Source organism: Kogia breviceps, chromosome 14, assembly GCF_026419965.1.
Source record: "Kogia breviceps isolate mKogBre1 chromosome 14, mKogBre1 haplotype 1, whole genome shotgun sequence".
Lineage (NCBI taxonomy): Eukaryota > Metazoa > Chordata > Mammalia > Artiodactyla > Physeteridae > Kogia > Kogia breviceps.
The window spans coordinates 74418425-74441671 of record NC_081323.1 but is presented as its reverse complement, the minus strand read 5'-3'; the positions used below and the strand labels follow the sequence as shown (position 1 = coordinate 74441671).

The following is a 23247-nucleotide window of genomic DNA, read 5'->3' as shown; positions in this document are numbered from 1 at the left end:
TAGGCGCCTAATAAATGATTAAGTCAGGAGGCGCCTGACTCCTCCTCGACTCTCATACTCCGGGGACCCAGAAGACAGTCTCCCCTTCCTCGGCCGCCACCCATGTACCTGAGGAGGAATGATGTCAAACAGGTCCCCGGCAGGCGCGTACTCCTGAGCAAAGACGTAGCAGTCCTCGGTCTCAAATACTACGTCGAAGACCTTGATAATGAAGGGGCTGGAGGAGAGGCTGTTGGTGATGCTCACCTCCCGTAGGAAGTTCTTCAGCTTAGTTTTGCTCTTGTTCACAAACTTCAGTGCCATCTTTGTGCCTGGCCAGGTGACAGTGACAGTGGTGAAGACCCCCCCTCCCTGTGCCCCTGCACCTCACACACCCATGCCTGTCTGCACAGCCTGTCCCAGCCACAGTGCACGATGACGGCCCCAGCAGGTGTGACTCTCCTCATCTCACAGGTAGAGGAGACTGAGGCCCAGAGAGGGGACTTGTCAAAGGCCATGCAGCAAGTCAGGGGTCAGCCTGGGTCCTCCATGCCCAGCCTGAAGCCCTCGATGAGGGCCTGTGGCTTCCTCCACCCTCTCACTTTCTTCCTGACATACTGTGTACCTATTTATCTGTCTGTCTCGCCCACCTAGAAGGCTGCTCCCTGAGTACAGGAACCTTTGTCTTGTTCGCTGCTGTATCTCCAGTGCCAACAGAACAGTCTGGTGCACAGTAGGTACTCAACAGATGTTTCTTAAATGGATGAATAAATAAGAAGGCACTAGACACGGAGAGATGAGGACCTGCAAGGCACACGTCCCTGACTCTGAGCTTGAGCAGGCATCTGTAGCCACCTGGGTGCATAGCTGTGTGACACACGTGTGTGTCCACAGAGCACTTACACATCACAGGCCTGCCTTCTGCACTTCATGTGCACAGCTCACTCTTCGTTAGGACCCTATCAGCTGGGCATTAATGCTACCCTATTCTACAAAGGAGGAAACCTAGGTACAGAGAGGTCAAGTCACTTGCCCAAGGTCACACAGTAAGCAAGTAGCAAAGCTCAGGTGACCCCATGTCCAGTACTCCTTCTACTGCCCCTGTCTCCTCTGGGTGTGTCCCTGTCTCCTCTGGGTGCAGCTGTGGGCGCTCATGCAGCCCCTGTCCCTGACTGGCTGTGTGGGTACTGCTGTGAGCCTACACTGTGGGGAAGGCATTCAAGTTCAGGGGTTAAGCAAGAAGGCCCTGGAGCTGATTACTGGGGTCTCATTCTAGCTCACACCCTCTGTAGCTGCACGACCTTGGCTGAGTGACTGAATCTCTCTGGGTCTCAGAGTCCTCAGTGACCTGAGAAATGGAGACGGCCACACTGACCTCACAGGGCCCTCTCCTACCCGTTGTAAGCATGGTGCCCTGTTCCCGAGGACCCCCTCTCAGCTCGGTCCACCTCCCTGGGGGCTGCTATCACCGATATGCTTGTGATTCCCCAAACACCACCGCCAGCCCTGACCTCTCCCGATTCCACACGTCCCCGGGAGCATCCCCTTGGCTGTCCCAAAGGCACTCTGGATGGCCCCAAAGCAGCCCACTCTCCAGTCTGGGCACTGTGCCCAGAGATTGCTCCCTTGTCCCATCTGCCTGGTCCCCTCCAGGCCACATTCTCTCCACATGGACCACTGACTCTGCCTCCTGCTGGCCTCCTGGCCCCTGCAGAGGGCCCCAGCCAAGTCCCCACTCCTGTCTTAGAGCTGGCCACCCTGCAGACACTCACCTGTGCCCTTGTAGGCTACCAGGTCAACCTTCCCATAGGTGCCCTTGCCCAGCTCCCGGACGAGTTCGTAGTGCTTGGTGACGTCGCTTGCGGCCAGTGTGCGGAGGGTCAGCGCTTGCATGTCTTCAGTGAGGAGGGGCACACCTGCACCCAGCCCAGGGGCAGTCCCTGGCCCACAGCAGGGCAGGGAGTGGGGCGGCTCGGGCTCTGGGCAGCCCACGCTCATCTTCTCCCTGGTGTGTGGCATGGAGTGTGACATCAAGCCAGGGCCTACTCCTCCCTCCCCAGGGCCCAGGATCCCCGGGGCTGAGTCCGAAGCCAGGCCGAAGATGACCACGAGGGGGCAACAGGCATCTTTGCTGCATTACCTTTCCCCCAAAGCTTCAGGGCCGGGCCTGAGCCAGCACTCCCCAGAGACACAGCCACTGCCTCCCAGCCCCCACTTGGGTACCGCTGGCCTGTCTCATGCTATCATCCAGACACCGTGTCAGGCACGGCACACGTTTTTATGTCACACAAAGACACGCCACATACTGAGTTCACATGAGTGCTCCAGTTCACAAGCACTGATCAGCACCTGCTGTTCGCCGGCCCTCTTTGGAGCCCTGGGGACAGAGCACTGAACACACAGACCAGACTCCCACCCTCACAGGACTTATGTCCTAGGGGGGGAAATGGACAAAACACAGTTAACCCATGAATTATATATTATGATAAAAGGTGACATGGGCCGTAGAGAAAATATGGCAGGGGGAGGGGCAGACGAGGTCTGAGGGCAGGGGTCTCAGATGAAAGTCTGGCAGGGCGGTGCAGGTGTGGCCACACCCCCATCACAGCATTCTAATCCCTCCCCCAACCTCAGACGACAACACACAGCCTGGCTCAGGTACACACAGCTACAGCTGTAGCCCCAGGGCCCCACCCAGGCTCCCCAGACACAAGGGCAGAGTGCCTGTCCTACAAAGATCCGCCCTCCCTCGCCCCTACCCTCCGAATTCACCGACCGACCCCTTCAATGTTCACACGAGCTGGTTGGGGAGGCCCTCCTGGATACACCCACCCCGTCGGGTCAGGGGTACTGAGTTTGCCTCCAGATGGTGCCAGGGAGGGGGGCAGAGAGCTGCAGTGGGGGGAGTTCAGGGCTGGGTGACAGTGAATGCCCATCTGGGCTCTGCATCCCTCGTCTGTCTAATGGGGGAGGCTTAGACCAGGGAGCTGCGACCCCGGGAGGTGTCCGCGTGTCCGTGTCTGTGTGCACGCCAGCAAGGGAGGCCAGCGCCGAATCCGCTCTAGGTTGGACCCTCGGGAGCTGCCTCCTGGTGCAGCTCCTCTGCCCTCACCGCCTTCTCCCTCCAACCCCAGGTGGACCACCCATTGCTCTCAGCAGCCGCAGCCCACCCCTCAGCCGCCACCCCTGCAGAACAACCCCGCGGCTCTGAGGGAAGGCACAGACCTGGAGCCAGACTGCCGAGTTTGAAGCCCAGCTCTGTGACTCGCTAGTTGGATGCCCTCGTGCAGGTGACTTCACTTCTTTGTGCCTCGTTTCTCCATCTTAGCAAAAGGATAGTAGTATCTTTTCCCTAAGGGTCAAAGGACGCGAAGTGCTTGGTGCCTGGTGCACAGTAAGCACTCCCAAAGTGTCAGGTGTGGACGCGTTCTCATTCGGATGACCTCCACGCTCGCCTGCCGAGCACGGCTGGAGGCTGGGAGCAGGGGTGAGCCCTCCCTGCGAGCCTGCCATCTTCACCCTGGCCCGGCCGCTCCCCTCCCAGGCCCAAACCCTCTTCTCCTCCTCTGCCTCCCCTTCCCCCTTGGCACGACCCAGCCTCCCACTCCACGCGGAGAGGAGGAGCAACAGGGGGGAACTTCCTGCCTCCTACCCAGCTCCAAACGGAGCTCCATCTGCACGGCCTCCCGGCTGGCTGGGAAAGCAGGGGGCCGTCCCCGCCCCCTTCTGCTTCCTCAGGATCCTGCTCCCCCATGCGGGCCCCTCCCCTCCATTCATGAGCCCGCCAAAGTCCCACACGATGCCCTCAGAGCATCTCCAGCGCATTTCACAGACCTGAAGTGGCAGGGATGGCGCCAAGCCCACTGACACCCAGTCCTGCTTCCTCCGCCACCCTCAGTGTGTTGAACCCAACCCCGCCTGGCACCGTCGTCAAGTCTATGCAATTCCTGCTCCAGGCTGGACGGCACTGGGCTCCTCCTGCTGCAGCGCTAAAGTGGGGTGACATATCCCCACAAGTCTTCCTCTGGTTTCAGGGCTGGAAGGGGTCAGCTCTCTCTTATCAAACGTCCACCCGCTAGCTGCGTGGAAAGGACGCCGAGTGAGAACGACCTGCTCTGAAGCGGCCGGGAGAGGTAAGGCCGTTCCTGTGGAGGGTGTGTGGCTACCCATGCCCACCCCACCCCGAGGGGTGCTGATGAGCGCACACCCTCTTCAGCTTGAACTCTTTCCCTGCCCACCAGGAAGAGTTCCCGGCGCTGGGCTGCTATGCTGACCTACTTCTCCTGATGTGTGTGGACTCCCCAAGGGCTGCTGAGGCTGGCGGGCCACGTGTGAGCGGGCACATGTGTGCACATGTGTGGCAACGCTCCCACTTTGGGCTCTGGCCCTGTCAGATCAGTTTGGGCTGTTTTCTACATCTCCTGGGAGCTTGACTGGCAGCCGCCAAGTTGCTAGAAGCCCTTCTTCCCTCCCCACTTTCCTCCCCCAGGGGGTGCTTGGCTTATCTCTGCTGCTTTGGCCTCAGAGTTGCCCTGGGCAGGCACCGGGCTGGGTGGGGGGCACACCTGCTCCCTCACCCCGGGCTCAGCCCATGCTCTGACCACTGCCCAGCTCTGTCTCGCTACAGCTTGAACACGCCTCTCCAGTGCCCTCCGCCACTCCTGCTGCCTGCCTCCACTGCCCCCTGCCCCATCTCCTGAGCTCATTATCCTCAGGTTCCACTCCTCCAGGAAGCCTGCCCTGCTGCCCCAGGTGCCAATTTCTGTCTCTGAGGGGCCCCAGGGTTCAGAAAGGGTCTGTATGTCTCTCTCTCAGGGCCTCTGTTGAATATGGTGGTCTCAGCTGTGTCCCTGTCTGTCCCCATCAACAGGCCAAGAGCGCCCTGGGGGCTGGTATTACATCAAATTCGACTCTTCCTTGTCCCTTCCCTTGGTTCCTAGGGTCCAGGTTGGGGGCTCCTGCATATTGCCCCCCCTCACTCCTCAACCTCCCTCTCCCCTCAGGCCTGTTCTCTGCAAGGTGTCAGCAGGAGACAAGGAATTAACCCGCACCCTGTCCCTGCTGCTGCATCCTCCCTCCAGGTACACATTGCCTCTGTCCCAGTTACCACACACGTGACTTAAGAGGCGCAGTGGGGAACGATGGAAATTGCACGGGCCTTGGGGCTCAGCAGGCTTGGCCTTGATCCTAACGTGCGCCACTTTTTAGCTGGGTGACCTTGAAGAGGTCACAGCACCTCTCTGGGCCTCAGCTTCCACATCCATAAGAGGAAGAAAATAATAACGGTAATAGCAGCGGCTAACACTTAAATGTACTCACTACGTGTCAGGCCCTGTTTGGAGGATGAACTCATTTTCACAATTCCATGAGGTAGGTATTATTATTATCCCCATTTTAGGGGTGAAGAGAATGAGGCACAGACACTGAATAACTTGCCCAAGGTCATCTAGCTACTGCTGGCATTGGCTCCAAAGTTGGTGCTTTTAACCACTATTTTTTCCCCCAAGTCAGAATGTGTGAACATCGCATCCATATCCCTCAGTAGCTGAGTGGGGAAACGGAGACCCAGAAGAGGATACAGCCTCAGCCAGGGATGCGCGTGCCATCACGGAGCTTCCGCGGAAAGCCGACTGGGTGCCAGGCACCGGTCCAGGTGTGCCACGTGCATTAACTCAATCCTCACAACAGTCCCTGAGGCAGGTGTACCAGCTCCGCTGTTCAGGTGGGGACTTGAGCCCAGAGAGTGAAGTTGAGACACAGCAGCCTCACTGGTGGTTGAAGGCATAGACGTCTGGCATCAGGGGGAACTTGACCTAAAAGTATTTTACCTTCGTCTCTGTCACTGCCTCCACCTGGAGAAGCAGCTGAGGACCTGACGGCCGTGAACTTCCTAGCACCAGGCAGCAGAGGTCCTGGCCAACCTTCATTCACCAGGTGTAGTTGGTGCTGCATCCGTGCACACTTGAGCTGGCTGTGCCGCCCCAGGGGACCCCACGTGACTTGCACCTCAAGTGTGTGTCCTCACTGGCCCCGAGGGAGGCCCTCGATTCCCCATTTGGGATGCTGAAGGCAGGAGGGCGTCACCCAGTCTTCACGGCAGTGGTCGTGGCCCTGACCACAAAGGCTCTGGCCCCATGGGCTGGGTCTTCTGCCACAAGCTGGGAGGGCCACAGTGGTGGGGGGAGAGTTTCCCAAGCAAGAAGCAAGACCGAACCATCTATCACCTCCTGTTGGCAGGTGGCTCAAGCTGGGTGCCGCTTTCATGAAAACAACACCCAAAGCGTAATCCAACTCAGGCCTACTTTGGGACCCCCTTCCCCACCGCATGCACACACGCAAACACACACACACACACACACACACACACACACACACACGTAGTGCCAGTCTGGCAAAATTTCACTCACTGAGTCCTCATAAGTACCCTGAGAAGGGGGCAAGATGCCTCCCATTTTAAAAACCAGCTTAATTGAGGTATAACTTGCATATCACAAAACTCCCCCATAGCGAGTGTATAATTCAATGATTTCAGTAAATGTACAGAGCTGTGCAACCATTGCCATGATCAAGTGATGCTTTCTACTTTATGGATAAAGAGCAGAGGCCCAAGAAACCTCTGACTTACTATGGTCATGGCAAAGACGACTTATACCGTAAGTCACGCAAACCATGACTTACTATGGTTATGGCAAAGATAGCCAACTGCCCATCAAAGCTTTGCGTTCCCTCTTCGATAATACAGAGCTGTTTTTGGAGGGTGGCTGTCAGCAGGGAACTACATTTCTCCTCTCCCCTGCTTCCAGGTGTGGTCACCTGGTGTGGCCACCTGTGACTAGTTTTCCCCAGTGGCATGTGAACGGAAATGAGGTGTCACTTCTAGGCTGGAGCTTTTAAGGGTGGCTAAAGCTTCTTCCTCTTCCTCTGTGGCTTGATGCAGAGGACTCCAAGACGCTAGAAGATGGTGGTGGAGCTACAAGATAGGAGGAGCCTGGGTCCCCTGGGTATGCGAGGCTTCCTGCTGACAAGGACTAGCTGCTCTGTATTTTGTGAGCCAGAAGTAAACTTGTTTTGTTAGGCTGCTGACATATATGGGGCTTACTTGTTACAGCAGCTGATACTGCCCTAATTCAAGAGTTATGTAGCAAGTAAACAAAAGAGCTAAGATTTGAACCTCAGTGTTTTCAACTGCCTGGAATGTGGCCAGACAAGGTAACCTGGATGGTGATAACTGGCAACCAAGAATCCAGTTATAGGAATAGGTGGAGGGCGATCAGCCTGGGAAGGGAAGGGAGACGGCTCTTATCCTGTCTTGTGGGAGAATAATAATACCGGCAAATATTTACTGTTTACCATATGCCAGGTAGTATGCTAACAGTGGATTAAATCATTTAATCGCAAGATGCCTCAGAGGCAGGTGCTATTATTATCCCCACTTTACAGAAGTGGATACTGACGCACAGATGGGCTGAGTAATTTGCCCAAGAGCTAATAACTAGCAGAGTGGGATTTGCACTCAGGCTATCAGGCTTTAGATCCCATGCTCTTATATGCTGTGTCCTGTGAGGCTCCTACAGGCAGGCAGACAGCAACTCAAAAATGAGACAGTTCTCACAGTCTCACAGTCTCGCACAGGGAGGAAGTGCGTTCTCTGCCGCTGCGAGCAGAGAAGCAGATACTGGAAGCCCATCTGTTGGGGGAAAGCAGTGCGGGGTGAGGCTGGACCGAGTCAGCCAGGCCTTTCTTACTCTCACTCTGGGAGTCTAAGATTCTCTGTCCCCACACCCGGGTCCCCTCTCTCAGGTCGCTGGACCCATGCTATGCCCTTAGCAGCGGCAAACCCCAAGGGTATCCTCAACAAAGCCCTGGCCTGGAAGGATGTCATTAAATAATGATTGTGCCTGGGTGGGTCCCCTCCCTGGGTCCACTCTCTTATTAAAAATCCCTGTGCAAAAGCAGCCACGAGGTGGAATTTCAGGTACCGAGTGGGGACAGGGAGCCCCTCTGGCTTCTCTCACCTGCTTCACTTTGCTTCTGTCAAGGGAGGGGCTGGAGCTTCATTCCCTCAGCCTGCGCGGCTGAGCCAGCTCCCCACACCCGCATTCTCCGCGTGACCGCCTCCCCGTTTCTCCCCTCTAGCCCTCCCCACCTGCGGGGTCAAATAAATTGTCTCAAGACCAGATCTGACCTGATCCTTGCCTTGCTCTGCATTTTCAGTGGTTCCCTGTATCGGCCTGCGGTGTTTTCTCCCGCCCAGCATCACTTTCCCTTTCTCCGAGGAACGGTCCCTCTCTGAGGCCGTTGGTTCAGTAAGGCTGTCCCCACTCTGGCTTTAAGCGCAGGTCTAACCCAGAGCCGGCCAACCAGGGGATCCACCCCATCCGCCAGGTCACCGTGGACTGGTTCAGAGATGAGCACGTGACCAAAGGTGACCCACTGAGATCTCGCCTTAGGACTTGCGCTGAACTTATCAGGAAAGAGATACCTTCTGACCCCTGGGCTGCAAAGCTGGAGGACACGGGCCTGGAGCTGCTGGGGGCTGGCTCAGCCACCATGAGGGGAGCACCTGACCGAGAATGAAGCAACAAAGAGACAGGCAGAGCTGAAAGATGGAAAGACTTCTGATGATCCCGAGCACCTGGCTCCAGACACGCCGAAAGCCAATTATGTTCCTGAATGTTTGTTTCATGAATCAATACATTTCCTTTTCGGCTTGAGCCAGTTTGAGTTGAATTTGTGTAACTTACAGCCTAAAGCCTCCAGACAAGCATATCTATTTGAGCCCAGGAACTGTGCTGGGTGCTGGCACAGGGTGAGTAGGTTAGATAGAGGGTATGAGCCTACAAATCAAGGAGGCAAATAAAGAAGGACTCAGATAACCATGAGGGCAGGTAGGCCATGATCAGTGCTCCAACATTTCCAAGAAGGGTGCTGGCAGTGGGGATCAGGGTATCTTCCTGGAGGAGGTGACACTTTAATGGGCCTTGGAGGGGATTAACAATCTAGCAAGAAACCCAAGAGCTCCTTGAAAGCAAGTCCCATGCCTTAATCATCTCGCTATTCCTTGCACTTAGCCAGTGTGTGACAAAAGCCCGGTGAATAATTCTTTATGTGTCTGGGAAACGGTAACTTTTTGTATCTTGGCTTTCCTGAATGTGACCCTGCAGGCACATAGCTATTTTCCCAGGGGCCTGTGTGAGATATCATTAGCCCCATTTTACAGGTGCAGAGACTGATGGCCAGAAGAGAACAGTGATTTGCTCAAAATCACATCTAAAGTTAGTGGCAGGGCTGGGCTAGAAGCCAGGGCATCTGCAGGGCAAGGTGCGGTCTCGCTCTAACAGCCCCAGCCCCAAGCACAGCAGAGATGGGAGTGGCTGTGAATGACATTGGCCACTGTGAACAGAGAGGCTGGAGTGCTGTGATGAGAATGATGAAGATAATGGAGAAGAAACTTACAGCAACAGCTAACACTTAAGGAACCCCTGTCCTGTGCCAGGTCCCTCAGGTAAATTAACTCGTCAAATCCTCACAACATCCTGTGACATGGGGACTACTATTCATTCCCATTTACAGACAAGGAAACTGAGGCACAGAGCGGTCACGTCACTTGATCAAGACTATCCATCCAGTAAGTGGTAGAGCCAGGATTCAAATCCAGGCATTATCACTGCAGTGTCCAAAAGCTTAACCACTATGCTTTACTGTCTCTAAAATGATACAGTTAAAGTTATCATTTATTTTCTCAATTGCCAATTCTTTACATTGCTGCTGCCATTCAATCTTCACAGCAACCCCATCTTACACATAAGGATGCTGAGGCTCTCAGGGGTTAAGCAATTTGCCCAAGGTCGCTCAGCTGGTAAGAGGCAGAGCCAGGAACTGAACCTTGAACGACTCCTGCTCTATCTCCCTTTTCCTACACTTGGTCTCGGGTTTGCAGCCCAGGCCTCCCTCCAGCCCCATGTCTTCAGCACCACAGGTATGGACAGCACCCGGGCCAGGCCAGCCCTGCACCAAGTGCAAGGCTAGGGGAGGCCCGAGGAGGCTGGGCAGGATGGAGGAACGGCTGACAAACCAAACCCAGGCCCCCGGGGCTGAAAAGGTATGTATGGATATACGTACTGCCATTTATTTAACCAACTGATAGATGCTGGGTGTGCTCAACCTTTTGCTGCCACAAACAATGAGTAGCCTTGTACCTAAGTCACGTTGCAGCGTGCAGGTAGGTCTGTATGATCAACTCTAGAAATGGGTTGCCAGGTTAAAGGATGAGTGCATTTGGAATTTCTGCAGAGAGCGTGATGTCCCCCAGAGGGCTGTTGCACTGGCCCTCCCCCAGCCATGCAGGGGAGGGCTGCTTCTTGGTGGAACATAGCAGCTGCTGCCCGCTCCCTCACCCTCTCTGGGCCTCCGTATCACTTTGTTTAGTACGTTACTTTGAAGTGGGGGGAAATAGGAGTAAGTTCCTCACTTGCCTGCATGTGCATAAAGTAACTCTGGAATCAACCAGACACTAATGAAGGCGCCTGACCGCCCTCAGCACTCGCTCTCACTGGCCTGAGCCGTCAGCGGCAACCTCCTAACTGCTCCCCGCCCCGCCCCCCCCAACCCCAATCTCTTCTTGACACAGCAGCCAGGGAGCCCATCAAATCCCAATCAGATCACATTACTCCCCAGCTCAGCACGCTCCACCGGCTCCCATCTCATTCCAAAGTCCTTTCAACAGCCCTCAATTTACCCCTCTGCCCTGCCTCCTCCCTCCCTCTGGCTGTTCCCTCTCTGCCCCCAGACATCCACATGGCTCATTTCCTCCAAGCTCGGCTCAAACAGCACTTTCTCAACTAGCGCTATCCTACTGCACTCCCCTTTTCCTGCTTTATTTTTTTTCCCCAGTAGAGTGTATCACCGTCTAATGTAATGTCTACTGTGAATGTCTCTCTTTCCCACTAGAACTTAAGCATTGGGAGGGCAGGGACTTTGTTGGGCTGGTCTTGTTCACTGCTGTACCCCCAGCAGCTAGCACAGTGCCTGGCACATAGTAAGTAGGCACTTAATAAATATTTGGTGAATGAATGAATAATGAATGAATGAATGAATGAACAAATGAAGGTCTGGGGAGAGAAGCGGGAACTGAGCGAACAGGGGCAGGGCAGGAATTAAACTTTTCACTCGGTAAAATCCTGTTGGGTCTGGGGGATGTAAGGAATCAGGCGTGGCTGGGGTTCCAGACAGTGCCAAGGGAGAGTGTGAGGAGAGGTCGTGCCCACCTGCCCAGGCTCAGCACCCCAGGGTGGTGTCCCCTGAGAGGGGCCTGGGGAGGAGCGGTCCAGCTTGACTGCCCTGAACTTCCGCATGGAGCTGGCCTGTGCTCAGGAAGGTGGGGGCAGCTGGGAGACCCCTTGACACCCACCCCTGATGGGAGCCCTCCCCCTACATCCCCAAGGCCAGTGCCCAGTCTGGTTCTCTGCCACTTACCACCTTCTCGAAAGGGTATCCCTGACCCTCATGTTTTTTACCCCAGGGCAGAAATCAGTTCACATGTGGGCTCTCCTATTTACTGCCAGGGAATGGGGGGGGTGGTCCAGAGCTGGGCCCTCTCACCCCAGAAAGAGGCCTGTGAGTTGCTTGGGAAAGCTCTGGCCTCTGCTGCTGGTCCCCAGGGAGCCCTGTCCAGCTCCCCCGCCCACGGTTTTCCAATCTGTGAAATGAGCTATTTCATATCCCTTCATGGGTCACCGAAGTCTCAGTACGCTTTCGCCTGAAAAATGTCCCCAGCCATCACATACACACTTCTACACACAGCACCAAGGGGTCAGGGCCCCAGGGAGCCCATAAGAAAGTCCAGGTAAGTCCTCTCCCTCCCCTCGGTCCTTTGACACAAATACAGACTCTGCCAAACATTCTATTCAGGGTCAAAAGGAAGAGGAGAATATTCTCAAATCATTTCGTCTTCCCCTCATGGTGCAGATTCTGGCTACATCCCCTCTTGCTGTGTGGCCTAAGCTGTGTGGTCATACACCTGCCTAAGCCTCAGTTTGCCCATCAGTAAAATGGGGTGAGAATGCCTGTTTAACATGATGGGTTTCTGTAAGAATTAAAGGGGCACTTCCTACAGTGCCTGGCACAGAGCAGATGCTCAGGAAGAATCTGCTGGGCAGAGGGGCCTGAGACCTTGGTTCCATCCTGGACCCTGGCAACTCTACACCGTCTTGAGCGAGGCTGTACTCTCACTGAGTCTTGGTTTTCTATGCTGGACATGGGGGCCGTTTTGGCTTTGCTAAATCTTACCCCCAGAACCTGCTTGAGCCAGGAAGGACCTTGGAGGTCAGGTGGGCCAGCCCCGACATTTCCCAGGTGGGAGACTGAGAGGGGGAGCTGAGACTTTCCCAAGATCAAGCAGCAGAAGCTGGAAACAACATGCTTCCCACTGCTCTCCCCACCAGGGGCAGCCTGGGGTTCCCTGTGCTGCCGGGCTCCACTTCTGGCTCCAGCCTCGGCCTCAGCCTGCCCTCCCAGCTGGTGCCGAGTTGGGACAGACCCTCTAGCCAGGCCCTGTGGGGAGGTGGGAGCCCTGGGCCTCCTCGTTCCCAGCCTACCTGTGGCAGCCCCTGTGGGTGTGGGAGGAGGCATGAGCCTTGTTGCTGGGTGACGTGGGCAGCCCAGCACTCAGGGACCTTGGTTGGGTGTCCATCAGTGGAAAGGGGCCAGCCAGTGGGGAGATGGCTGGGTGAGCAGAGGCTCCCTGAAGAGATGAGCCCTTCCTTAGCCATGGCCCTCACCTCTGCCCCGTTCCCTGAGCCCCTACCGAAGGATGGAAGTGGGGATGTAGCCTAGCTTAGGAGCCTGGAGCCCAGATTCAGCCACCCCTGGGTGGAACCAGGTCACCGCCATGTCTAGCCATGAAACTTTGGGTAAGTCACTTACTTTCCCTGTGCCTCCATTTCCTCATCAGTAAAATAGGGTTAATAATACTTTAAATAGGTTAAAGTATTATTAATAATAGCTGACATTTATAAGCCACCTAAAGTGTAAGTATTTTATACAGATTGACTCATTCAAACCTCATAACCGTCTTAGGAGAAGCTGCTACTGCTCTTTCCATTATAGCCCTCCCAGTTCAGGAACCTGAGGTTCAGAGAAGGGACGATTAAGTAACGAGTCCAGTGGCACGCAGCTAAGGTGTGGCTTAGAGAGATCTGCCCGGCTCCAGAACATTCAGTAAATATTTGCTGAGCACCTACTATGTGTTTGGATCTGAAATACATTCATGAACCAGACAAACAACCCTGTCCTCAAGGACCTTATATTCTAATTTGGAGATAAACAACGATAAAGGTAAGTAAGAGATGTCAGTCAGACAGTGAGAAGTCCTAAAGGGAAAAACAAAGCAGGGAGAGGTGAGGAAACGCCGGGGGTGGGGAATAGGATGGTAGATGGTGGGGTGAGGGGGGTCAGGAAAGGCCCCTGAGAAGGCTGCAAGTACGTGGAGACTGGACCTTGTAGAAGAGCCCTGCTGGCAGAGGCAAGGTGGTGACGGCAAGGGCTGTGCTTGGTGCGCTCACGGAACAGTGAGGAGGCCGGCACGGCTGTGGAGTGGCGGGTAAGGGGCAAGGGGCCAGAGAGGAGTATAGAGGCAAGGGACGGGGGGCAGTGGGCAGGGCCTTGGAGGCCATGGCGAGGACCTGCCTTTCACTTGGAGATGCATGCCAGACTCCGGACCTGAGCAAACCCTTCCTGAAGCCAGCCCACGTGCCGGGCCCTGAGAGGCCAAGAGACAGCAGGAACCCGACTCCGCTGCACTCAGAGACCCCCAGTCCAGCCCCCAGCAGCATCCCACCACTGTCCTTGGAGGGGCTGAGTGAGGAAGGAATAGGGGACCCTTACAGACTTCCTTCGAAGATTCCTCTGTGCTGCAGCTCTCGGCTGTCATGGCCCCAGGTGAGAAGAGGTGTGCGGGCAGTATGTCCAGGAACGCGGCCAGGGCCCAGGTTAGGTTCTGCCGGGTCCTCCTGGCTGGCCGTGGCCTGTGGACTATGTGTGAATGATGGAAGAGCGGGCAGAATCTTCTCCGAACCCTAGATATGCAAGCTTGAGTAAAGACCTTCACCCCGAGCCTCCATTTTTTTTTAAACTGTACAAGTGGGACTACCATTTCTCCTCAGGGCTTCAGGGGACTGATAGTAACAGCAAACCATAGAGGGTACACGGTGCCATTCATAGCACTCTACAAACCTTCGTCACTTAATCCTCACTATGACCCTACAAGGCAAGTACTAGTATCATCCCCTTTTTTGTAGTTGAGGGATCTGAGGCACAGAGAGGCTAAGCACCTGGCCCAAGGTCACACAGCGAGTTTAGAGGCTGTGCTTTTGCCCACTAACCCATGTTAACTGTTGGCCCCACTCCCTCCCAGAGACACTTGGGGTCAGGGCTGGCAGGTACCCAAGCTCTCGGGATGGGATGATCTCCCCGCAGGACTGTGGGCTCCAGTTCGAGAGTAGGAAGCCTTCCTGCTCTGTTGGGGGGCCCAACAGACCAGAAGCTACCCTGGGGCAGGGATTTGTGCAGCTTCGACAGGGCCTGACCAGGAGGAGGACGAGGCAGCTCTGTCCTGTCCAGTCCCCACTCCTGCCCCTCAGGGCCATCCCAACACCCAGCGGCAGGTGGAACATTCTCTGCCTCTCCCAGGACTGGCTAAAGCCACAGGGAAGGAGAGCAGGTGCAGTGGGGAGTCACAGTGGCTGGACCCGCTCATTTGCATACCCCGCTGGGGGTGGCAGAAGTATTAAGCAAACACTTAAGTAGCAGGCAGAGCTGGTGCTTTATCATTTAATTCTCCCCACAACTCTAGGAAGGAACTACTATTGATATTATTCCCATTCTACATCAGAAGAAACTGAGGCACGGAGGACACTGCCTCATCCAAGGTCACGCAGCTAGTGAGTGGTCGAGGCAGTCTGATGCCAGTTTCACCCAAACCTTTGGCGGTTCACAGGGCTGGGCTCAAATCCCCACTCTGGGTTAAGGAGGTGCTGCTCTCGGTGCTAAATGAGAAAGGATGTCCAGTGGCCGGTGTGGGGCACTTGACACTGAAGAATGCTTCCCTCCAACCCTGATATTACATGGTTCCCTGAATGGGGGCTCAGCTGGGAGTCTGGAGCTGTCCCCTCTCCAGACTGTGGCCAAGCGATATGGTAGGGGGAGGGGAGGATGGGGAGAGGGTGGACAGTAGAGGAGAGGGGGCTCTAACGCCACAGCTTCCTGAGACCTGAAAGGGGGACCAAGGGAATAGGGGAGGGAGGGGGTAGTCTGGAGAAGACTAGGTCTGCTGGAGATGCTGGTCCTGGCCAGAGGCCCATCTGCCTGGAGCAGGATGCCTGGGGACAGAAGCCTGGTAGGCACCTCACCCAGAAAGCAGCTCTGGGCAGGAAGAGGACCTCGACTACAGCTGCCATATATATGTCCCACCCCTCAGGCTTGACTCTCACCCTACCCCATCCAGAGCAGTGGCAGGTAGGTCCTTAAGCACCAAACAGAACTGCCCCTCAAACACCTGCTTCCCCTTTCCTGGGGATAGCACCAAAAGCCCTCTGGCTCCCCCAGAACAGCTATAGGAAGACCAAGAAGACATTACCACCAAGGGTTACTTACCCACTTGCCAATGTGCCCTTTCCAATAGGAGCCAATAGTTTCTGAGCACTTTTCACATGACAGACCCTGTCCTAGGCCCTTTTTATGCTTTAGCTCACTTAATCCCCCTGTTGACCCTGAGGTAGGTATTATCCTTGTTTTCTACATAAGTAAAATGAAGCTCAGAGAGGTTAAGTGACTTGCCTGAGATCACACAGCAGCTAAATGGAATTCAGACCCAGAAGTCCAGAGCTCTCAACTATAGTGGTCTGCTGTCTCCTTTGGCCTCGGGCTGCTGTAGACCTTCATCCAGGAAGATGGCACACTCCCTTCCAGGGCCATGCCCAGTGGCTGGGGCCCAGTGCTGACTCCTGACCCCTGGCTCAGCTACTTAGTATCACCCACTGGTTTCCTTAATGTTTAGGGTATGTCAATATTTTTGCATGATTTCTGCATCTAGGCCCGCATGTCTCCTGCCCGACCAAAACTATAGCAGTTTGGACTCAGTCCTAGAAAGTTAGAACAAGGAGGAAGATTATGGCTGAGAGAACCTCTAGTCCAATTCCTCCCTGACACATGGGTAAACTGAGGCCCAGAGGGCAGACCTCCCCCAAGAGTCCTCAGTAAGACCTGGGTCTAGAACCTTGGACTTTTGCTCTCGGGCAAGTAGGACAATTAAAACAGGTTTTTGCTGGCTGAATCCTTTTAATCTAGAGGACGGGGCACAAGACGGGGCCCAGAGTGGAAAGTGGGACCAGGCTGGAGATGCTTCTGGCTGGAGGAATTCAGGCTCACTTCACCACTTAGCCCTAAAAGCCTCGGAGGGACACTGCTCTGTACCGGTTCTAACTTGGCCATGGGGGAGGCAGGAAAGACCCATGTGTGCAAACACACACAGACAAAGGTCACCCTCTGAGCAAACATTTTCTGGCCTCTACCCTAGGCCTGCAAGACCAGATGCCTACAAGAGGGGCCAGCAGGTCATGGAAATGAGTGAACAGGCCAGGTGGGGCCTGGGTCAAGGTGCAGGGTGATAGCCAATCTAAAGAAGGTTGTCGTTCTTTGGTTCTCGCCTGGGCTTATCACAGCATCTGATTTTTCAAGAGGATCCAAAAATCAATATTTGTGTGTGAAACTGTATGTTTGTTCAGCATTGGCAACAAATACAAACATGAGAAAAACACTGTTTGGATCAACAAAATGTGTCTAGCAGTTGTGTTTTACAACATGTGCTACAGAATATGCTGGGCTCTGGGTTAGACAAAGCCGATGCAGCAGGGAGGGGGCAGACCAGGTCCCGCCTCCTGGAGACTGGAGATCGGAGATCGGAGTCTGGATGTGGAGACACTCTCACAGCGCATACAGACACGTGCCACCGTCTCCCAGCCACCAACCATCAATCAGTCCAACTCTACTCTACACTCTGTGCCAGCCCAGGTCAGATCAAAAGGGGAGGTGGAGAGCTGCCCTTGAGCCATCCTATAGTGGGGCTTTTCAGGTCGGGGGAACAGCACATGGTAGAGGGAAGGAGTTGGGGGACACAGACATGAGCCAGAAGTAGAGGCTGGAGAGTGAGGAGCCGGAGCTGACACTCAGGAGGTGGTTTCGGGCCACACTGCAAAGGGCTTTGAGGGCGCTTTATTCCAGACTCAACAGGGAGCCTCTGCAGGTTAGCGAGGCGGGAAGATCTTACTCCCTTGTCCCCGTTCCGGCCTCTTGATGGTTTTCCCTCGTCACAGTGACTCAAATCTCCACTCTTTAGCCTCTCACCCCACTCCCTTGCTGGTGGGTCCTCTGACAAGGCCCTGGGCTCTTGGGAACTCCCCAGGGGAAATGAACTCCTTTAGAGATGGAAAGGACACACCTGGATGCTTCTGCTGCCCAAGGGCGAGCCACATCCACCCCACTGGCTGCAGAGTGAGTGGCCCAGTGCTGTTACCTCTGGGAGATGCCACATGCTTGCCCAAGGTCACCCAGTCTTCAGGGCAGTTGGCTCCCCCCACAGCCCGGGCTGAGGCGGACTGTCTCAACTGTCCTTGAATTTGAAGGTGGGGCTGCCAGGGCTCTGGCCTGGAGCTCCCCAACCTCTTCTCCCACTGATCACATCCTACCCCTTAGGTCCATGCCAGCAGCAGGTGGGGGTGGGGGCACTTGGTACTGGGAAGCGGGGAGAAGAGTAAGCTGCTGCCCAGGCTCAGCGCCCCCAAGTCTGCAGCAGTATGTGGGCCCCAGGGTGGAGTGTGAGACCAGGCTGGAGATGCATGCAGATCCTGATGAGGATCGGGTGCTTCAGGAGTGGGGTCAGAACTGGTCAGCTGGGCCTGACCAGACCCACCTCAACTGATCCAACCAAGCACAGCCTGGGCAAATTGAGAACACTCCAGACATCTGATGAACAGGAAAGATCAGGAAAGGGGATGAAGTGGGGAAAAAGGACCTTGACTCCAGGGCCTGGTACATCACAGACACTAGCTAAAGGTTTGTTGAATGAATAAGTGAACAAAGGAACTCCTGGTGGGGCTACCTGTACTGAGTCCTACCTTCTTCAGCATCACTGCTCGCCTGCAGAGGGCTCAGAGAGAGCAGGCTGGTGGAAACACCAGCAGCCCAGAGTGTGTTCCCTCGGCATGGTCCAGTCCCTTCTTACGATCTCTGATCCAGAATTCCAGGATAAAACATCCCCTGGGCCTCTCATCTTCCCATGAGCTGCAAGGCCTGGGGTTCAGGACCTCATTGAAGGCCAGGCTGGGGTACTGCTTTGTACACCGCCTGTAAAGCTACAGTGAGAACCTAGAATGGTTCCTTGGTTGTCCAGGATACACTGACCCCACCTAAGGTTTGGCCCTGGGTGTTTTGGAGGTCAGGAAGAGAAGGGAGAGCCTTGGGTTTGCTGCCCCTGGGTTACATGAGGACAGAAAGGTGCCCTGACCTGAAATGGCTTCTTCTTCCAGACTTCCTCCCCTCCCCAGAAACCAGAGCCTCACTTTGGAAAAGGCTTGTCCCCTCCTTGTCCTGAAGGGAGCACGAAGCATGGCCTGGGTGAGAAGCATGGCCTGGGTGAAGACACCCCTTCCCAGCCTAGGTGGGGGGCAGTGGAATCACAGAGAAAAGAAGGGAATCCCACCCATTCTCTCAAACACACCCCTTCCCTGTCTCTCGCAGACAAAGACACACACCCAAAGCCCCAGCCATCACCCTAGGGCCCCACACTGCAGGCCCCCTCACCTGTGGACACCCCAGATCTTCTCTTCACTGGGGGGCACTTCACTTGAGAACTCAGCCTGGCCTTTGGGGGAGGGGTATATACACTCCAAGGACCAAGGATCCAACAGCTCCAGGCTCACAATTTTGGGGGGTGGACTCCCCACCCTCTTTCCCCTTCTCTGTGGCGCAAGGGTCTCTGCCACCACTCCCCTGCAGGGCCGAGAAGCTGTGCCCAAACCCCAGGGCCAGGGTGTGGGGTGGGGGAAGGGAGAGGAGGAGGGGGCGGCTCCTCCAAGCGAGACACAAAGAGACGTCCTTCAGCCTCGGCTCCATGGCGACGCTGGGGAGGGGGCGGTGCGCACCCAATACTTCCCCACCTGCAGGGCTAGGGACCTCGGCGGCCACTCACCTGCTGCCCCTCACCTGGGCCCGGCTTACCTGGGCTGGGGCCGCGGGGACGCCGCGGCAGGGGGCCTGGGCGCCGTGTCGGTTTTCGTCGTCAGCCCGGCCCGGGGGGCTCAGGGCGCCACAACCATGGGCTGGGATGAGAAGGGCGCCGCAAGGGGTTCAGTCGCCCCAGTCCTGGAGCTTCGAGGGGGGGTCCCCGAGGCCTCTTGCTGGTGAGGGATAGCTCTTGCTGTCCTCGGGTCCCTAGATTTGGGGTTTCTGTGAGCCGGAATCGGGGAGGGGGGGGAGGTCTAAGACCCCTGATCTAGGGGCGTTCTGAGCTGGGTCTTCGTGTCTTGAGGTGTGGAGTTGTAATGGCCAGGATCTTGAGAAGGGGTCCCCACAATCCCGGACAGGGGGGTCACTGCGTCCTAGGTCTTGTGGGGGCCCAGACTGAAGAGGGGGTGTCTTCGCGGAACCGCAGGGAGGTCGCTGTCTTCTGAATACGGAGGTAGTCTCCGCTTTCCCCCGCTGGGGAATCGCTCTGTGTTGGATCTGGAGGGGGCACCGCTTTCCTAAGGGTCTCTGGGTCCTGGATGTGGTGGGGGGATCCCCACGCTCCCTGGCTGCGGGGGCTTGCTGAGTCCCGGCCACCGCAGGAGCTGGGAGGAAGCCCCTCAGCCGCTGGGGGGCTCCGTCGCCGCCGCTACGAGCAGCCCGGCCCGGCGGTCCCGGACCCCGGCCTGGTCCGGGCTCTGGCTGTGGCTCCTGCTCGCGCTCCGCCTGGTGCTCGGGCCCCGGACCCGGAGCCCGCCCGGGCTGCGCTCCATCGCGGCATCGCGGCTCCGCCCTCCGGCCTGCGCGCACCTGCCCGCCTGGCCCGCGGCTCCGCCCTCTGGCTCGCGCGCCGCCGCCCGCCCCTTTGTCCGCCCCGCTTGGCGCGCGCCCCCGCGCACGCGCACTAAACCCGGCGCGCTCTCGCCCTCCCGCCGCGCCCTCCAGCCGCGCGCCGCTGGGCGCAGATTCTACCCTCGCGGCGAGAGTAGCGCGCGTCGCCCCCACCCCGCCTTCCGGCCGCGCTGGGTCCTAGCGCCCGAGGGTTGCTTCTTTCTCCTCCCATCCCCGTCTTTTCTAGGTCAGAGCCCACAAGGGGGCGAGAACGAGGTTAGAGAGGAGTCGGGGGAGTCTGAGAGGGTCACCTGGTCCAGCCTCCTGGCTCCTGAGGGACCAGACTGCCCCAGTCTGCTCTCGTGGGGCGGAGCCTGTGTCTTTTTCAAGGAGGGAAACATCTAAGCCCTGCAATCCGATGTAAATTCATCCATTCATCCATCCATCCATCCATCTGAGCAGGACGTCAGAGAACTAACTCAGGAAAGTCTACTTAGGAAAGAGGTCGTAAACTGGGGCCTTGAAGGTCATGTCCAGCCCAGGTTGCGTTTTTGACCCCTGTTGTAAACAGGTAGCGGCTAGTCATGGGATGCAGCTGGGATTCACAGTGCTCACCAGATAGAAGGGAAGAAAAGGGATTCCAGGCAGCATCATGTGCAAAGGCATTACCCAGGTATGAAGGACTATTGTCTGTTTGGTAACTGGAAATTGTGACCTGGAAGGAAGTGGGGTAGATGAGGATGGAGATGAGATGGGGGCAGCTCAGCCTCCCAGGCCCTATTTTCCTCTTTCTCAGCCTCACCCACACTGTTTCCCTGAAGAGAAAGCCCCTAACACCCCCTGAACCTTCCCTATTTGTCCACCCAGCACACTCTTCCCAACCACTTGTTGTTTCTAGAAGTCTTAGAGCCAGGGATTGCAAATTCAAGTACTTATAGGTAACATAAATTAGTGACTGGGGTCAGGTGCAATGTGATAGGGAATGGTGGAGATGAAGCAAACGAGCATCATGGGCCCTGGGTGGACAGATGATTTTTCAAGCAGGAAATCCATATTCTAACATACAATTGTCCAACTTTTAAATATTTGAAACTAATTCCCCCAATTCAGAAATACCAAATGGGCCAAATGAAACATTCTTTTGGGCCAAATCTGGCCCACGGGCCATCGGTTTGCAACCTCTGCTGGGGAGAATATTGCCTTACTTCCTAACTTGTCTCCCTCCAGCCTCTATCAAAATTTTAAATAAAAAAAGAATCCAAGTCTATGTGATCATCAGCTCCGTAAAGTACAAAGTAGATTGGGTTGCTCCCCTACATAAAATTGTCAATAACTCCCTGTTACCACCAGGGTAAAATTCTAACCTTATCCGGGCATTCCAAGCCCTTAGCCTTTGGGGCCTCCTACCTTTCCCCTGCTGAGGCCCCCTCTTCTCCATTCAGCCTTGACCTCAGCCGGTATTCCTAGAACATCTGCTCTCTTGTACCTCTGTGCCTTTATACATTTTGTTTTCTCTGCCTTGAACATCTTTCCCCTCTTCTTTGTACTCCAAACAGCTTTCCTCCAAGATACCTCCTCTATGTCTGTCAACCTTTCCTCTCTGCTCCCTGTCCTGGCAATGTTCCCGAGTTTCAAATTTCATTCGGTGTTCTGATCCTCTCCAAGTGAGGCCTTATTATCCCAAACAAATGAATGGAGGGGTTTGAGTTATTGGGCAGGTAGTAGAGGGAGACTAGAGAAAAAGGGAAGGGAATATCTTCCTTCGTCTAACAAATGAGTCCCAGAACATTAGCATTTAGAGAGCAGTTCCTCTTTTTACAAGTGGGGAAACTGAGGCCTAGAGAGGAGCAGAGGTTGGATCAGGCCTTGAAAGGCTCCAGCTATGGTTATCAAGGGTAGTGCTGTTCAAGGCCACTTTCCGAAGAAGCCTTCCCTGAATCTCCAACTGGGGATTTGATTCCCACCCCTGTGATTAGTAAAGCTTTGCCAAAATGCATTATGGGTAATCAACACCCCCCTCCAGCTCTGCAGGGAGGGAAGTTTTGGTCCCCAAAGGGGGCACACTCTTACCAGGGGACACAGCAAGGGTCCCATTAAAATTTAAGCTATGGCTTCTTGCCAGGGTACTCTGGACTCCGTGTGTTCTGGGGCCAGCAGGCAAGAAGAGGAGTCACTGTCCTGGCAGAAGTAACTGACCCTCATTAGTTATTAGAAGTTACTAGAAGTACCCTGATCAATTACTAGAACAAGGCAGGGCTGCTTTTACAAAGTGGGAGCAGGGAGAAATGCATGTGGAACCCAGCGATCCATTGAAGTGATCCATTAGTTATGATAACCAAGAGTTTAGACCCCTCAGGACAGAAGGGTTGGGTCACACCACCCTATGACCCATCAAGACCTGCCAACGTGACAGTTGAGGGTGTGGATAATTGAGAATGGATGGTGGAAGGGCAATGGGATGAGTACCAGTTATGACCCTGAGATCAAGTGCAGCAGAGGGGAGGGGAGCTGTAGTTGGTTCCACTAATCTCCCTCTTCAAAGTTTCCCCTTAGAAAGAGAGGCTCATGGCATCCCCAGAAGAGCCATGTGGCACAAGGGGTGGGATGTGGCAGCCCTGAGAATGCACCACCCAGATCTCTGACTGCAGGGATGGTGACTCTGAGGGCAGCAGCTGTGGAGTCTGCAGGGTTCACAGAGAAGACTCCTTTGCTTCCCTCCAGCCCATCCCAACCAAAGACTGAGCGCAGCAGAGACTCTAAAGTGCCCAGTTCCTGGGAGATACAGGGCTTCTCTGATGGGCAACTTGAGATCAAGGACTCTCCATTGGATTTATCGGAACTTTCTTAACATTGCACTGCAATCTAAGACTCTTCCTATCCCCCCTTCCTTCCTTCCTTTCCCTTTTCCAAATATTGGATCTACTGCAGTCTGACAGTTCTCCCAGCCTCCTCTGGCTCCTTCCCTATGTTCCCGCCCAAGCATTTTCCCCAATAAATCTCTTGCATATCTGACCCCCGCTTGGCCCACTTCTTGGAGGACTGAACCAATACAATGTAGCCGTAGAGAGGAACTAAAGCAGCTGTGTGTAATGCTGCAGCCCTTTTTCCTTGACACCCAGAGATAATCCACTCTAGCCAGCTCAAATTTTGCACCCACAG

General features: G+C 55.3%; 1 protein-coding gene across 3 annotated transcripts in view; it reads right to left on the bottom strand.

Annotated features, from left to right (window-relative positions):
* Nucleotides 1-23247, bottom strand: part of SBK1 (SH3 domain binding kinase 1) — a 51336-nt gene that overhangs the window by 3820 nt on the left and 24269 nt on the right. The window contains exons 1-4 of one of the 3 annotated variants that reach the window (XM_067012574.1): nt 19252-20062; nt 3205-3331; nt 1752-1984; nt 109-311 (exon numbers count right to left, since the gene is read on the bottom strand). In XM_067012574.1, coding sequence (XP_066868675.1) covers nt 109-311; nt 1752-1977 — 429 coding nt within the window. In that variant the 5' untranslated portion in view covers nt 1978-1984; nt 3205-3331; nt 19252-20062. Of the gene's footprint in view, nt 1-108; nt 312-1751; nt 1985-3204; nt 3332-19251; nt 20063-23247 lie in introns of those variants that run through there. The other 2 variants (XM_059038214.2, XM_059038209.2) reach the window with 2 other exon arrangements.